The sequence below is a fragment of the Colius striatus genome, chromosome 2 (assembly GCF_028858725.1).
Source record: "Colius striatus isolate bColStr4 chromosome 2, bColStr4.1.hap1, whole genome shotgun sequence".
NCBI classification, from domain to species: Eukaryota; Metazoa; Chordata; class Aves; order Coliiformes; family Coliidae; genus Colius; species Colius striatus.
This window is the reverse complement of record NC_084760.1, coordinates 93,284,804-93,303,085: the sequence shown is the minus strand read 5'-3', so window position 1 is coordinate 93,303,085 and position 18,282 is coordinate 93,284,804. Positions and strand designations below refer to the sequence as shown.

Below are 18,282 nucleotides of genomic sequence, written 5' to 3'. Positions count from 1 at the left end.
TGCTTCCTCTGCTGTGCCTCCACTCGTGCCATGTGTTAGAGGAATCATCTCTTGGAGGGTTAATGGCTCAATCTATAGTACAGGCTTACATTTTTCTCCTCTTCTCTATGAGATTCATCTGTCACACCATTTTTAGTGCCGGTGATATAGTTAATTACACAGAGTTTTGAGGTAGTCATGGAAGCAATGTTAAAGTAACTGCTCGCTTGTGCAGAATTTAGACAAAATAGTGCAATGATCTGGAAAGGAAAGGTTTTACATCATATAATTGCTTATCTGGATCCCAGGATTTTCTGTATTGATTTAGATAGGTCCCTTTGTGCTCACACATGAGTAAAATCAGTAGCTATGGAACATCCATGTGGTTACTTGTAACCTTTATAAATTGATTATTTAAAAAGCTGAAAGCAGTTTCATAAATGTAACGTGCTTATCTGTGCTCCTCTTTACATTTTAAGATCAGCTGTTGAGAACCTGCATTTAAACTGCTTTGCTTCATGTTGGTACTGAAAGTCCACCGCGGCATTCAGAGCTGCCCATGCAAAATTGCAGTCATACTCCACCTCTTTTGTCCAGTTACAGTATTCTCAAATGAGGGGAGACAATAGATACGTGTTTTTAAACTTAAATCCAACTTCAATTTTTTAAAAGGGGAAAAGCTTTTTCACTTTTTGCCCAAAGACCGTCTCTGCGTTAGAAATACGTTTGAGAGAACAAACTATTAAAATTCCTTTTGAAGTCTGCTCATCCAGGTAGAGGAGGGGTTTTAGATTCTCTTCAGGTTAATCCTCTGTATGTGCTCCTTTGGTCGGGCAGAGGAGTTTGGGCTAGAGGAATGAGTCCCTGCGGCAGCAGCGGCGCAGAGTGGTGGCTGAGGCCGCGGGAGCTGTCCACCCGCCGGGCTCGCAGCGGCAGCTGCTGAAGCCCGGCGGTTTCTAGCTAGCCTTGCATGGAAACGTCAGGGTCCTTATGCTGAACTTGGCGCACTTGAGGTTATTGTAATATTGTTTTGTGCTTGTTTGGGGTTTTTTTTTGTTTTGTCTTACATGGTCTTTCTGAAAATCATTTCTTGCAAGTGTTATACAACATGTAAATACACTTATTCTTGACTCTTGGTTACTAATGAGCTTCCTGTCATCGTGCTATTAAATGCCTCATACTCTAGGACACAGTAATTTTTACTGCACATTTGCGGTGCACATATTTTACAGGTACTCTTTTTTTTTTTAGGGACAGAAAAGGCCATTATAATAGTCTTACACTCTTTATTAAGCATAGTAAGATACTAGTGTTTGGAATTTTTGTGCATCAGTTCTGTGCTTCCCTTTTAGCTGTAGTTTTCCCTTTAAAAATAGGTGTGAACTCTTTCTTAGTATAGTTACATAAAACCCATTAAATTTTGCATTCTCTGAACTTATCCAATGTATTTTTCCAACACATAGATCTAGTTATGCCTTTCCTTCTAAGAAGTGACCTCAGAGCTATTTACTGTCTGAATTATCTGCCTTTGTAGATACTTGTGATCAGTGCAGATTTTGACCTTCCAAAGAAGGAAGAACAAGATTGGAGTGTCTTGACTTTCTTGCAATAAGAAATGTTTTTAGATCTTCAAATCTTCCTCCTAGCTCTATTCTGAGTCCTTTCCTAATTTTTCAAATGTAGTCAAGTGTGAACACTGTGTTCAACACTGTCAACATACACAATGCAATACTCAATAGGGTACTAAGACAAAACAGTCATAGAATTTACACTGGAATAGTATGCCAGTATAGGCTACTGAAAGCAGACAAGCCTTCTAGTTCCTGAGCCAGTGCAGTGATGAGCTGGCTCTACTTCTTCCCTAAGTTGAAGTTTTTTTACTCTGAGTGTTAAGGACATCACGTCCATCATCCTCTGAACCTGGAATAGCTGGAAGTACATTTTGGTTGTAATACCCTAAATGATGCATAGATCTTATTTCTTTCTTTCCACCCACTTGTTTAAGTGTTTGATGTTTGTAGAAATGAAATTTGTGTCATTGTCATAATAGATATTTACGTTCAAGTATTTGTGTATATTTTACTTTAATGTCTATAATTACAGTGCTGGTCAAAAAGACTGCATATGATGATATATTTGTTATTCAGAACAGGAGTGTACAAAGTTACTGGCATTTAATGTGAGGCTGGGATATTGTAAATCCGGGAATTATTTTAACTAAAATTTTGGATAGCGTTAGTAAGCTCGATCTATCACAAATCATGGTTTCTGAAATGCCTTTTTCTGTTTTAAGGATTGGTTCTTTTTATTGTAACATGTTATTGCTTAGAAGATCATGCTAGCTTCTGGTTTTGAGGCCTTCCCAAACTAAATGGAAAAAGTAGAGAGATGTACTGTATTCCCTGAAGTGTTTTGTCTTGTCTCAGACCCTAAAACCAATATAGAAGGAAACTCGTGTAGCATATTGTTTCTTTTAAAGTAAAATTAAACTTATAGACATTTCCACTGTCATTTTTATATCCTACATGTATTCTACTGCTCTAAGCTACAGAAATGTTGATTTTTCTGCATCTTGTTACATTAAAATAGTTTAGTTTCACTTTGAGCTTGCCTAGATTAGTAATTTCTGATTTGGACACTTGTATTCCTGAAGAAAGATGCCCTTTTCTGGTTACATTACTTTAGTTGCAGGTTAAGCAAAGGTAAAGGAACAGCCTTATTCCGGCATGCATCTGTTGCAGATCAACTGTCCCATGTGGAAAAGTCCGTGGCATCTAATGCGGGTTTAGAGTGGTAATCTTACAAAGCTAGAAGGTAGCGCAGTAATATTCTGCTGTCTACCACTTCTGCCTGTTGTTTCTGCTGCCAGTCCCTTCTCTGATTCATTATCAGTCTCAAAAGTGAACCATCTAGTTTTGGTTAGCAAAGGTTCTTGGGCACCTCAGCTATGAGGTCAACACCAACCCTCATGATGTGCTACTTCTTGCTGAGTAGTTTTGTTCCATTCTTGACTTATTCTCCCTTGACTGAATTGATTGAACTTGATTCATATGAGCAAGATGGTCAGAAAAAGAGGAGAATGCATGTTTGGTTTTACAGATGCAGTGCCTGAGATCTTTCAGAATAGTGATCCATTCTGAATAGCCAGCATGTCCTCCATTTGACAAGCCTGATGACCCTGCTTCTGCCTCTCCACCCCCAATGGCATGTACTTTGCCTGTGTTCTTAACAACATATAACGTGTTTGCCTGTGTTCTTAAACTGCATGGATTTATTAATCCCTGCATACATTTCTCATCATCCCTTATGTTAATTTGAGGGGGACACTAGCTTTCCACTGTTTTTACTGCTCAGTACTGCATTCTTGGTTGATTGCAGGATGTCTCTGTATTCATGCAAGTACAGTGTACAGTATCTGATTATTAGTCTTGGGGTTTTTTTTAATGACTTTGGTCCTGGGATACCTTTAATTTAATTCTGGGATACCTTTAATGTACAGCTTAGTTAAAAGAGCTGAATTCAGTGTGAATCAGATTATCATAGAAGTATGTTCCTGTGCTGGTCACTGTTAGGTCTCCAGCCCAACAAAGGTGATATGTCAGACATGAAATGTGCAAAAAGGACAACAGTATAGCCCATGTTTGACACTTTGATTTTCACGTGTAATCTCGTAGGTATTAGCTGCTGTAGATTTGAACGGCCTGGGAGATGCTGGGATGGAGGTCCTCTAAACCCTCACTGAGTCAAAAGTAGTTCCATTTCACACTGAAAACTTTAAAAAAAAAAAAAATCTTCCCTTTTTCTTTTTGTTGACTTTTTTCTTTGACACATCTCTTAGAGGCAAGGATCTCTAGTACCGTGAAGGTGGTGAGATTAGGGCCACCACCACAAAAAAAGGAATTTCCAGGCCTTTGAAGTTGGAAGCATTCTTGGAACAGCAGTTCCAAAGAGAACCTGAAGGACAGAGTGGGGAAAGTGAGGGGGGAAAAGGTGCAAAGCAAACAGAAGTGTTTCCCATACTGGAGCAGAACTGGACAGATAAAGCTGATTTGAGACAAAAGCATGAATCTGTGAAAGCCCAATCCTGCAGAAATCTTTTACCTCTGCTAATTTACTTGCCTCAAACAGCTCATTCTTAGAGGGACATTTGAAAATTCCAGAGCATGAGGGCTATAGTCAGGCCTAGTTTTGTCCTTCCTGGCGCAGGAATATGCAGAGGTCCTACAGATGCAGTGAAAAGAGCACCGTGAAATTTTGATGGATCTGTTACCCAAGTTGAACTGTTGGAGCAAACTAAGGATCCCATCTGCGTTTTTCACCTTCAAATCTGCTGCCTTTCTAAAAAAGAAGGTTCCACCAGGGCACAACTAACTGTCCGTCTCCCTGCTTGTGAACCACGCTTAGAGAGCATAAGCTCCTGCTTTCATGGGAGTTTTTGGCATTGAAGAATTTTTAGTTGGTAGAAATAATTAAAAATGGGGGGAAAAAAAGAAGCATTCATTACAATTTCCTTGTCAGCTGTATAATGTATTTGCAACTGCATCAAAAAAAGCAGCCATGTGGAAGTATGTAGTTTGGACATAAAGCGTGTTTAGAATTTGCTGTGTTGAACAAATGTGCTTGGCATCTGAACGAGTTTTGTAGATGTGAAACTAAAGGGAAAACTGAAACATGAATATACTTCCAAGATTTATTGGGTAATAAACATCTAATGCTATATGTTGTGCCATTGAGGATGCACTGGGTTCACTCATTCAGCTGTGAAAGATTTAATATTGAAATCTACTTTCTGCCTAAGAATTAATTAAGACTGAGTAGACTCTGCATAGGTTGTATGATTTAAAATAACTTATGATTTATATAGACTTTTTCATATATTGCAGGTTCTTCAGCAAAAGCACTTGTGAGCTTGAAAGGTAGGAAATTAATGTGTTGTTTACTTGTAACCATTCTGGCTTTCAGGTGTACATAGTTTCTGCCTTGAAAAAGTTCAAGAAAGTAACACTGAAAAAGGGTGGGTTTTTTTTGTCAAAACATAATTTTTATTGTGGATATTTGTTCATTATATAGGCCACCAGTCCTTGGTGGTTGGAACTACATATGTTGTGATGTATTTAAACACTGCTTTTCTGAGTGAAATTCCTGAAATGTGGGATTTTTTTTCTTAGGTGCTATCAGCATGTCAGATTTGATGAGAAGATGGCTCTCTGGAGGTTGAGATAGGAGAACGATTCTTAGCAAGACCTGTACATGTGACAAAACTTACATTAGGAAGAGTTTCACAATCTCATTGTGTTTTCTGCCAGCAAGTTTTGGGCTAAATCAAAATTCTGTTCATCATAGCTTTTTCTTTGAAATTGTCTTGATGAACATTCATACAAGTTGTGAATACTTATCTGCCCCACTTAATATTTTTTTAGATTCAGAAGAACATCAGGTCCTGTAGAGCTTTATCTTCTCCAGGGTTCAGTCACAGCCACAGTACAGCTACCTAGACATCTCTCAAGCTGGCAGTAGAAATAACTGACATCAGCAAAGGAAGTGTCAAGAAATATAAATGTTATTAGGAGTAAAAAAAAAAAAAAAGTTTAGTTCATGTTTCCACTTCTATCTTTTTTTTAATTAGTATTCAAAACAATCTAATAAAAATATTGAAATCTAAAATCCATTTGTGGCTGAATCCAAAGAAGATGTTGCAAGTAACAAAAATATATTAGTAGATGATGATGGTATGCTAGCTTTTGGATAGTGCTTATGTTAAAACATACATAGACATATTTTAATGACATGATTTCTTCACCACAGAGGGAAGTTTATCCAGTTCGTGGAATGAAAAGTACAATTCTCTGCAGAAAACACCCGTTTGGAAAAGCAAGAATGCTGGTTCTGCAGTGGAAATGGTAAGATAAAATACAAGACCCCTTCAGAATGGATAACATACCATCCAGTGAATCAAGTTTAAGGATCAAAACATGTGACTGAGATTTATAGTTTCATGATTTCTGAATGTTAAATTATGTCCTGACTGATAAGAAACTAAACATGAGCCAGCAATGTGCCCTCATGGCCAAGAAGGCCAATGGCATTCTGAGATGCATCAAGAAGAACATAGCCAGCAGCTCAAGCGAGGTTCTTCTCCCCCTCTACTCTGCCCTGGTGAGGCCTCATCTGGAGTCCTGTGTCCGGTTCTGGGCTCCTCGGCTCAAGAGGGACAGAAAATTTCTGGAGAGAGTCCAGTGCAGGGCCACCAAGATGATCAGGGGACTGGAACATCTTTCATACGAGGAAAGGCTGCAGGAACTGGAGCTGTTTAGTCTGGAGAAGAGGAGACTGGGGGGAGATCATGTTAACATTTACAAATACCTAAATGGTGGATGTCAGGAGGTTGGGACATCCCTTTTTTCTATAGTAGCTAGCAACAGAACAAGGAGTAATGGGATGAAGCTGGAACACAAAAAGTTTCACTTAAATATAAGAAAAAACTATTTCACTGTTCAGGTGAGGGAGCCCTGGCACAGGCTGCCCAGAGGGGTTGTGGAGTCTCCTTCCTTGGACGTCTTCAGGACCCTCCTGGACATGTTCCTATGAAACCTGATCTAGGTTGACCAGCTTCTGCAGGGGGATTGGACTAGATGATCTCTAAAGGTCTCTTCCAACCCCTACCATTCTGTGATTCCCTGGAAAAACTCCGACTGTTCTCATAGCATGGGACAGATTTTTTTTTTCTTGGTACCACTAATTAATTTAATAGAGAATCCTTTTTAGCAAACAGATACTTTAATCAGTCACTAACTTACTAAACGTCTTTCTGAAGTGTGAATACTTACTAGTGAAGCTTTATTTCAATTTATTGGTCTGTTTTGTTTCTGACTCCTGTTCAAGACTTATCTTTGTCATCGGTGTTCTTCACATTTTGGGTGCTAGAGATTTCATATCCATATCAATTTGTAGCACTTTCACCATCTGTACTGAAAGATCTGAAATCTGTCTTTGTTTTGCCTTTACTCATCACCTTTCTAAATAGTTAGAAGTATAAGGAGTGCTACAGGGTACAGTCTTGAGATTCTGCAAAGGAGGCAGATTTCAGTTGTGGCTGGCTCCTGTTCTGGGACACAAAGTCTTCATGGGAGAAAAAGCTGCTTGCTCTCAATACTAACAGCCAGACATCGGGTACTCTTTTGTCCTCATTGAAAGCACAAGTTTTATGTCATAGGGTAAAATGTTGAGGAGTAACTAAATGGAGCCATTGTTTTCATGACATATTTGCAATAAGGTTTCTTGGTTTTAATCAGTCCTCTCATTCTCTTTGAGTTATAACATCTTAACACACAAATAAATTTTAGCTAGCATAAATTCTAAGTTCCTCTCTCTTCTGGTATTTTCACATAACTTAGTCAAGCTTCATTTTCTTCAGACTTTATTTTCTTAGCATTTTGCAGTGTAGGCACTTCCAATGAGTTTAAAAAAGCAACAAAGCCACAACACTTCTTTAGACTCATAAGAAATCCTTGCAAAAAATTTAATCCAGCTAATGTTTTTATAGAGAAACTACCAAAACAAATATGCTGTTTGAATAAACTTCTTTTTTTACCTCAAATTCAGAACAAACTGTTTAACAGATGTGCTTATAACCAAAGGAAGGACTATTTTAAACTTAGATACACAAGTGTTTAGACACCTAACTCCTCTGGAAACAAGTGGGAGTGAGGTTCTAAATACTTCCGTGGAACTGAGCCAGGAGTATAGTAATGGGTTATAGTTAGCATTGGACAGCCTGGAATCTTAAATTCCTCCTTCTCTTCTCTCAGCCCTTAGATCTCTAACTGCTAGGAGTCACCTTAAAACCAATAGGTAGCCAGAAAAAAGGCATTCCATTTCTCTTACTGAATTCTGTGTGTGAACAAAGAAATCAGATTTTTTTTTTTCTTGTAATTCATTCTTAATACATGGAGCCCTTCAGAAACTCAAAACAGAATCTACTCTTCTGTGAAGAAGATGACAGACAAAGACAAGGTCACTCAAAAGAAATCAGAAGGTTGTGATGATTCCACAGGTACCTACATGTATGCAGGTATTTTTACCAAAAAGGGGAACAGGCCTATCTCTATTGGTAGAAAATTAGAATACATTTGCTTTTCAAGTTGCGTTATCAGTTTATGAATATTCTTGGGAAGAAAGCTGTTGCTAGGAGTAAGCCACAATTCAAAACACATTTGTATTTTTCTTCCTCACAACTGAATTCCTCTTTTTATGAGAGTGCCTGTTCTTTTTGATCCTGGATGTAAGCATACAGAGCTAGAAAGAATTCCAGACTAATTGCCCATCTTGCTCCCACAAACAATCATATCCTATAATCTGCGTAAGTTTACTCGGCTTCAGTTAAAAATTGACTGGGTTTCTTACACTGACTATGTCATTTAGAAGGCAGCTGTAGAACTTAGTGTATTCCAACAGTTAGGAACTTGCTCCAGTTTTGTAGCCTAAATGTATTCAGGGCTATCTATACCTTCTTGATCCTGTAATGATAATGTCCTTCAATTCAAACAACTTGTTTTTCTACTCCTGCACTTGATTATCTACTCGTTGATATAGCATGAAAGAGTAGCTGTAATTTCTCTTGACCTTTATTTGCTACATTAGACGGGGCAACATCTCTTAGTTTCAAAGAACTGGCTTTCCTAGTACCTTTGTCATCTGAATCACTTCTCTGTATGATCACCTTATGAGCCTGAATCTGCCACACTGAAAAAGTACTGTTTGAGTTCTGATCTTATTTGCTGTCTGAACAAGTAGGGAAGATTTAGCAGTTGTCATTTTGCTGGGTCATTTTTGTTAGAGATGAGGACCATAACATTTCTGTGTATTCACTACTATGATTTCTTAATAGTAGTAGAAAGGCTTGGATAATGTTCTATGCCCAGATGGTTTGTACTTAAATGTCTTGTTCAGGAGATCCAGTGACTGCTGGATAGACATATGTGAGGGACTTCAACTGCCATAGCTCACAGATCTTGCTGTCCGGAGTTATGGTGGAAGAAAGGGATTCTGTCTCTAGAAGGTAGTCCTGCACCTCAGAAGAAACCTTGGCACCTGTCTCTAGTGCAGAGTCCTGCACCTCAGGAGGAAGAACTCCATGCACAGGCCGTGGATTGACCTGTTGGAGAGCAGCTCTGTGGAGACAGCAATGTGCCCTCATGGCTAAGAAGGCCAATGGCATCCTGGGATGGGTCAATAAGAGTGTGGCCAACAGTCAAGGGAGGTTCTCCTCCTCTACTTTGCCCTGGTGAGGCCTCATCTGGAGTCCTGTGTCCAGTTCTGGGCTTCCCAGCTCAAGAGAGACAGAGAACTTCTGGAGAGAGTCCAGCACAGGGCCACCAAGATGTTAAGGGGACTGGAGCTTCTTCCTTATGAAGAAAGACTGTGGGATCTGGGGCTGTTCAGCCTGGAGAAGAGGAGACTGAGAGGGGACCTTATTAATACTTAAAAGTATTTGAAAGGTGTAAAGATGGGGCAACACTTTTTTCTGTTGTGTAGTGATAGGACTAAGGATAATGGACAAAAGCTGGAACACAAAAAGTTCCACTTAAACACAAAGAAAAACTTCTTTCCTGTTCAGATGAGGGAGCCCAGGCACAAGCTGCCCAGGGAACATGTAGAATCTCCTTCTCTGGAGGTTTTCATACCTGTCTGAATACGTTCCTGAGTGACCTGATGTAAGTGAACCTGCTTGAGCAGGGGGGCTGAACTAGATGATCTTTAGAGGCCCCTTCTAACCTCTACCATTCTGTGATTCTATGGTAGTGGTTAAGCACAGCAGGGACCAGCAAGGTGCCTACCTTATGCTTTATCCTATTACTGCCACTACTGAAGGTCAAAATACTTCTGCGAGTCTAGTGAAGGATGACAACTGATTATGGCATGGGGACCTAGTTAACTAATATTCTTAAAAAGCTATTATTTTTTGCAAATAAGTTTTTCTTTCTGTCATTGAGTAAAATGATGGAATTCTTTTTTCTCCAGTCTTGTTTAAATGCACATCTATGTAATATGCATGCAATTCAAGACAATGTCTCTTTAAAAGGTAGTTAAAACTTGATTGCTATGTCCATGCTAGTCCTTCTTGCAGTTTTCTAAAAAGCTGACTACTCAAAGCTTTGGCTGTATTACATTCCTGTGCTAACTTCATCCTCAGTTTAAGAAGAGTTAGTAAGAGTAGAAGCACTTGTGCAACTGAGGTAGTTCAAGTTCAGTGCTCATTTGAGGCAGCGTTCAGTGGTGCCTCAAAACTTTTGAAGTCCGAGTGTACTTTAGTGCCAAGCTGTTGTTACCAATGATGTAGTTTCAGTGTTGGAAAATGTTTCTATTAGAAGAGCTTTGTGTAGAGATAATTTGTTGTATTGATCCTGCTAATGTTTGTCATCTGTTTGATTGCATTGCTGGTATAACGCAGTAAGGATCGCTATAGATGTGCAACAAAAAATTGTCATGAAACAGCATGTGTCATTACAATGTAACCATTCTTATTATTGACAAAATCTAGATTAATTATTTTAATATTGAAGAATGTGAGACTATGCTTACTGTTTCTTTTATTTTACTACGCAGAAGTTTAATACAACAATGCCAACGCCAGACAAGAAAGTGTCACAAAAGATTGGTTTACGGCTTCGGAACCTGCTCAAACTTCCCAAAGCTCACAAGTGGTGCATATACGAATGGTTCTATTCAAATATAGATAAGTATGTTTGAATTATATTATTATCTCTAATTAGTATAGAAACAACCTATTTTCTGAAATTGAGCTTGAAGATTATTTCCTTTTTTGGTTTTATTTCCTTTTTTTTCTCTTTTTTTGGTAATGAGCAACCTACTTCAATAGTTCCTAGGGTAGTCTCTTATGGAAAGCCTTCCTTCATGGAAATAATTTTCTGTTTATCATCTCAGCCTCTACTAGATACCAGATTGTGTTTGTGATGTTTTCACCATCTTGAGCATGAACTTCTCAGAACACATAGTGTTCACACAGTGGTTTAGGCCCATCAGGGAACAAAAGACCATGATTAGCCTCAAGTACCAAAGACCTGAGGATTGCCAAATTGCAGGGAGAGCTTAATTGCTGCTTAAGGTTCAGGACAAAACAGACCAGGCTACTCGGCTTGGGGAAGAAAACACAAAATCGTTTAATGCAATACCAACTAAAGCAAAACCATAAAACCCCAAAACATAACAAAAATAAAACAACACAGAGTAGTACAACAATGAATAGTCCAACTAGCCCTTTAAGACCACTTTATCCCCACCCCTCCCCTATTCCTGGGCTTCTGATCCTGGTGTTTTTAGCTCCTCCCCACCTTGAATGGCCCAGGGGGGCAGGGAGTGGGGATTTCAGTCTATTCCTGATAGCTTCTGCTATTTGTCTCTCCTCAGTGCAGGTGGGCTCCACACCAGTCCTCCCTGCAACTCCGTGGGATACCTCACACACATGGCAGCCCTGCGCGGGCTTCTCTGACACGCTTTTATCCCAAAGGCTGCAGCTCCTCTCTGCCTCTCACGTGGGGCTGCTCTGTGGCGTGCAGGCTCTCCAGCACGGCCTGCACCATGGCTGCCTCCTCACACAGTCCCTTGCCCATCTGGGCTTACTCACACGGAGCTGCTGGTGGCTCTCAGTCCTGCCGTAGCCCTGCATGGGTTTCAGGGGTACAGCCTGCGTTCTCACCATGGCTTGCAGAGGAGTGTCTGGTCTGGTGCTCCTCCTTCCTTCCTCCTCTGACTGTGGGGTCCGTGTGGTCGCCTCCATCTTGTATCACTCTTACACCTCCTGCCACCACTTCAAATTCCCATCCATAAATAGTGATGGCAGAGGTGCCAGATTGGCACAGCCAGGCCAGAGGTAGGTCTGAACCCAGGAGCCAGGGGAGAGTCCAAAAACTCTTTATCAGGTCTTCACTGCAACCCGCTCCCCCTGTTACCAAGCAAAAACAGCTCCCTGCTAAACCGTGACACATAGAATCCTTGGTTTAGTTTTACACACGGGGGATGGGAAGGAAACTGCTGCTGCATAAAGTGCTCCTTCCCTAAAAGGTATAAATGTTGATTTTGGATATTTTGTCCCATCATCCTGTTTTGTGTTGTGATCAATATCAGAGCTCTCGGTTGTAATTATTTAGCTAATAGTCTAAATGTCGGTACCCTTCCTGGATCTCCCATCTTCTGGGATTTGTGCCTTAGAGTCTTTGGTACTTGTTCTCTTAATGCCACTGGCAAGGTGGTGTGAATTGTTTAAAAGAACTATTCTAATTTATTCCTCAATAAGGGAAGAATAAAAATTCTAAACTATAAAGATCATTATTGATAAATGGAATCTTAAAATCTACGCTGATTAACTAATAGATAAAACAGTAGAATTTAATGTTCTAAAGAATGGCTTCAGACTTAACAAGCAATCTTTTCCAGAAGTTATTCACGACAAAGTAATTACTGGTTTTCCTTCCTATTTTAATCATGATTGCTGTGGCTAAGTGCCTTAACTGAGAAGGCAGTCATAGCAACAGAAAAACATTTTAGGATATATTCATCTCATCACAAGGAGAAAAATTACATATCCATTTTAGTTAGTTTTAAATTAATCATCTGTAGGATTGAATTCCTTTGAAAGAAGTAGGCTTTACGTGCTTTTTTTCCCCCTCTTATTTGGAAAACAAAACAAAACAGTAAAGAAAAAAAAAGCCACAACAAAATGAAGAAATTAAAGTCATTCCTAGTAGCTATTCTAATATTTGGCATTTACAGTCATGATTTTTCAACAGTCCAATAACTTTTCATTTATTCTCCAGTAATATTCTGTGGAAATTTAGATGTATCGGTAAGACTAGAATTTGAATTCAGCAGGTAATTCTGAAAACCTCTTTGATAGTTATCAATGTATGCTTGTAATGCAAGTAAGATACAATAATTTTATGATGATATAATTTTTTACTTAAAAAACTTTACATCTTTGGAAGAATAACTTTGCTTTGAGTGATATTTAAGCTTCTCAACGAGTCTAGTCATAAGTTTAAAGCACAGAGCTGTCAACTGACAAAATATGGTTCACTGTACAAATCTCAATATTTTAATTGAATTGTCTCATCTGAAATTGAAATAGTCAGTTTAAATGCCACATTTACTATAAGGTTTTGAAATATTTTAATTTCTGTAACTGTCATCTGTGGTTATTAGATTGATGAAACTGTTTCAATTGGATTCTGGGTATGCTGCTGCATACCATGCTGCATTTTTTTTTCTTTAAAATTCCATTGACTTCTGAAACACAGAGACTTCTAAAGGGCTACTTACTACTATAGTGATTAGTCCTTGGAACCAGATGAAGCTGTTGCTTGCTTACACCATTTGCCAGAGCTTCCAATCTTGCAGATACTGTGGGTTTACGGTTTGCTCAGGGACAAGTGATACTAAAACCAATGAAGTACAGGTTCCTTTTCTCAAAAAAAAAAAACCAACCCATAGCAGTTGTTCTTTACATAGATACCTTACATTAACTACAGTACATCTGGATAAAATAAAGGTTTCACACTCTTCCTTGTTTATTTCCTGAGTTTCATTGATCATTCTTTGTGGTTTCCTTTCTACTTTGTGCTACAGCTACAGATCCTTCTACTGCAAAAATATTCTTTTCCATTCTTGCCCAAGTCTCCTTACCTTCATGCATCTTTCCTCTCTCCCGCCACTTCACACACACATTTGAAAGTGGTGTTTCTTACAAGATCCTCTTTGTTCTGTGCTTGGGAATATTCCCCTCTAAACCCCAGCATGCTGTGAAGTGGCTTTATCTGGGATGCAGTTATTTTGTTCTCACCGAGTGAGATCTGTTTCAATTGCATATAATCTTTAATGATTAATCTGCTGTTAGGTGGGCATATCCATTGCTGCTCCCTTGTCTCTATAACCCAAGAAGGACATGACACTACAAAGTAAAAGGCAGTCATAAAACAGAGACACGGACAGGTCATAGCATCAAAGAGAAATTCATAAGTTGTATAGGTAGATTCTCTGAACTGTCACTTCTATAATACCAATCCTCTGCTTCATCGTAGAGTCATGGTATGATACAATAAAAGTCTCACCTGTGTAGCTGGAGAGAATGGCAGGTTGGCTCAATTTCCTGTATTTTAGAACTCTCTATGGAGAAGTCTGGGTTGTACTTGAATGAATTTATGAAAAAGGTACTGTTTGTTTCTCAGTATCACATTGTCCCTCTATTCTCAAACCTCACTATATCTTTGTGGTCTCCTTCCATGTGTTGCAGTGTCTCCGTGACACTCTGTTGGCTTTGGTGAATGTTTCATTTGGTGCCTTAATATATATTGCAAAGCAGGATAAATGTTGCTCTGTAGAGAGAGGAACAAATGTTGCCCTCAAGAGAGAGGAACATTTTTAAACATTGCTGATTAGTAAGACTCAAATAGAACAAAAGTCTTGGAAACTTTCTGTCTGTGCTTTCAGTTATTTATTTCAGGTTAAATTTGTCATTTGTTTATGGCTAATTTATACATTTTTTATTTCAATGTATTTCATATGATGAATGTTGTTTTGAAACTCTTGATAAAACTTTACTAAGTGTAATTAACAGAGGACCAATTATGTTTCAACAGACCACTATTTGAAGGAGATAATGACTTCTGTGTATGCCTGAAAGAGTCTTTTCCAAATTTGAAAACCAGAAAATTAACAAGAGTAGAGTGGGGGAAAATCAGACGATTGATGGGAAAACCACGGAGGTAATTTCTTTTTCCTTTCTCCCTTTCTCTCTTTTCAACTAATAACTATATGTAGTTTTGATGTTACTGAAATTGTTCCTCTTAAAATAATTGTGTGCAGGTATAAAGCAAACTATTCAGCTGAGATTAGAAGAATATGTTATTGAAAAGGTGTTCTCTGAGCACACACCCCACTCCCCCACACACCATATTGCTTATGTGCATGTGTCCAGTCCACGTAGTTCTTATGAGCCTATACTTGAGGTATTCAGTTCCCACTGTAGATAACTGAGTGGCCAAACTAGGATACGTTGAAATTAGTTTTCTATCTTCTATGTTGCAGTGCTTCCTGGCATGGAAGACAGGCCTATTTTTCACTAACTTTTTTTTTTCCTGCTTATAACAATCTCTTCATGGTGAAAACAAGTACATAGTTTCATCTCATTAATTTATTTATTTATTTTTAGCCATTTTATAGATCCTCAGCTTTTCCTGACTTGGCTACCAAAACAGAGAAACTCACCCATAAAGTATTGTATGTTGTAGAGAAGAAACCAGGATTTAATAAAGGGTGTAGATTTTTCCTCTAATTTAGAATTCTTAATTCTTAAACCCACTGATTCAGTCCAGTCTTTTCACAGAACCCATATAAAGTCTTGGGGAGGATCTAATCTCTGGGTACAAATATCTGAAGGGAAGGAAGGCATAGAGAGGGTGAGGGCATCTTTTTTTTCAGTGTTATCTGGTGGCAGGACAAGAGGCAAAGGGCACAAGCTTAAATACAGGAAGTTCAGTATTAATGTAAGGAAACACTTCTTTTTGCTGTGAGAATAACTGGCACAAGTTGCCCAGAGAGGCAGTAGAATCTTTGTCCATACAGATTTTCAGAGGCCATCTGGATGTTGTACTGGGCAGACTTCTGTAGGTGACTGCTGGAGGATATGGAGGAGGTAACCTCCAGAGGTCCCTCCCAAACTCAACCATCCTGGCATTGTGTCAGATCAAGAGAAAAATGTGTAAGTATAGTTGCAGAAATAATAGACTTGTTTCTTTACAAAAATACAAACTGTAAAGCACTGAATCCATTTCATAGATCACTGTACTAAGTCAGATTATGGTTTGACTGATGGAGGCCAATTCATCTCCTGTACCTATGAAAAACTCTACATAAGTAAAAATTGCCAGACAAGGATAGGCTGCAGAGCCATCTTAAAAATAGTTCCTTTTGGAACTGAGATGGCTTCTCATTCTTCTATCATCACGCTTCCCACTGAGAGGGGAATGGTGTGTTTGGTGTGTCATCACTTTGTGCTGGAAGAACTTTTTCATGGAGAGGTTTGTTAGATACTGGCACAGGCTGCCCAGGGAGGTGCTGGAGTCACCATCTCTGGAGACATTTAGAAGCCGCATAGCTAAGGTACTGAAGGACATGGTTTAATGTTGGGCTTGGCAGTGTTAGTTAGCATTGGACTCACTGATCTTAAAGATCTCTTCCAATCACAGAATCGTTTTGATTGTCATTTGACTTCTGCCAAAAGTGAGTGATACTCTAAAAGATCAACTTGTCTCATTTAGCTGTCTCTTGGACCATTGTCAAAACTTTTTTTTTTTTTCAGTTCTTCCAAGTGGGGAGTTGTTGGCTTTTGTTTGGGTTTTTTTGTGAAACTATCACAAAGTTGTTTTTTAAGAAGAGACTCACACCTAAGGAACCGCAAATCTAAATGGGCAACAAGTTATTTTATCTGAATTCTGAAATACAAGTATCTGACTGGATATAGAGTCTTGTTTTGTTTCTTAAACAAAACTTCACTACTTCTTACTTTTTAACAACATAAAATAAGAATTCCTGTTTGTTTTTATTTAATAATTAAGAAAAGCATTTGTTTTTCAATATGTCCATTATGGCCTTTGGCCTTAGTTCAAAGAGATTTTTAATTATTCTAAATGATTTGAATTCTTTTTCAAGATAATTGTCATTGAACTCTAGAGCAATTTTTTTATATTATTATCCTGTTAGAAATTTCTTCAGTCTATTCTTGACATATGCAAGTAAGGTGAATACCATGTCAATACTGATGTCTCCCCATGAGGGAAGTAAAAAAAAAAACCCAACATTTTACATCCACAATGTTGATGGCGAAGGATAATGGTATCACTGTGTGGTAGATGTGTACATGGTTGTCTTTTTTTTTTTTTAAAAAAAAAATGTTTTAAATATATTGTAATGTTTTCTTATGTCTGCTGCTACTTTAAATGTCCTATCACACCATCAACAGTGTGGGTGATTGGCACAACAGTATTCTTCATGAGAGCCTGCAAAGCTTGTAAGATTCCAGTAGACTCTGGGGAAAGATATGCTCCAAGAAAAGGAAGAGGTAATAGTTAGTCTTGTGTACTCCATATAAACTTAATTGGGGTTGTGAAATAGCAATGGATATGAAATTTGGGGGACATGAGGTTAGAGATATCCTTTAACTGAATCCAGAAACGTGTTGCAAATGTTTTCTACATCTATGACTTACAGCATTGGGAATAGAAACTTTTTAAGAATACCTGAGCTAGCAGTGAAACAATAGTTGCTGTTGTAGGGACCTCCAAGGTCAGTGATTAGTATATAAGCATTTGAATTTATATTTCTAAGAGCGCAGGTCAAAGAACATTGGGTGATATCTGATGGTCCTGTTGCATGACCCTGGACATGATACTAATATTGTATATTAGTGTCTTTTCTTTTTGATCTTGCTGTATTAGTTGCTCTATTCTCCTCAATGGAATTGAAAAGCACTGCCCTGCATTTTTCTGCTTCATATTCTCAGCCCATGGCAAGCATTATTTCACAGTTGTTCCTCCTTGGTATTAAATTTGAAGCAGATGGGATCTTTAAATGAGAATACCCAAGTAAGTTTTGCGTAAGTCTCCCAACCACTGTCACTTTCTTTTTGCCATATCCCTTTCCAGATATTCTGAATTCCTAATGAAAATAATTAGACAATATACAGCTCCAGGTAAACACGTTCTGCTCTTCAGTGGTTAACTGGTGAGTGGGACATACCTACAGCTGCTCTATCTACTGCACAGTTTCTAGACTGTACAGACTAGTGATGCCTTTTGTGGTGACAGTGATGGGAAAGCCCAGTAAAGGAACATTTACTGCTGTGCATGTACCTAACAGAAGTACATCACAGCATCAATTCATTCTTGTTTGGTTTTTGGATTTTTTTTAGTCTTGCTTAGGACTAAGATCTCAATGTGTTAACACTGTACACAATGGACAGAACAGATGGTCTATGCCCCATATGACTTAGAACTCATATATAAGGTAAAAGGCAAATGATGTATGCCTATAGACAGCCAAGTACGAAACTGCTGGTCAGATTCTTAGGATCATCTCATACACGCTACAGGGAAGAGAAATGTTGAACTCTGAGGAATATACAGAAGAAAACATGAGACTTTATTTTGGCATATAAAAGTAGTAGAAGGAGACTTGGGATTAGGAACTAACTGCTCAGTACTGAGAGAAAAAGCAAAGTTACTGACGAGGATC

The 18,282-nt window shown here is 38.6% G+C and overlaps 1 protein-coding gene across 1 annotated transcript in view; it reads left to right on the top strand.

Annotated features, from left to right (window-relative positions):
- Nucleotides 1-18,282, top strand: part of LIN9 (lin-9 DREAM MuvB core complex component) — a 39,905-nt gene that overhangs the window by 4,740 nt on the left and 16,883 nt on the right. Inside the window, exons 2-5 of the mRNA XM_061990161.1 lie at nt 4,863-4,895; nt 5,785-5,879; nt 10,585-10,718; nt 14,631-14,756. Coding sequence (XP_061846145.1) covers nt 4,863-4,895; nt 5,785-5,879; nt 10,585-10,718; nt 14,631-14,756 — 388 coding nt within the window. The remainder of the gene's footprint in view (nt 1-4,862; nt 4,896-5,784; nt 5,880-10,584; nt 10,719-14,630; nt 14,757-18,282) is intronic.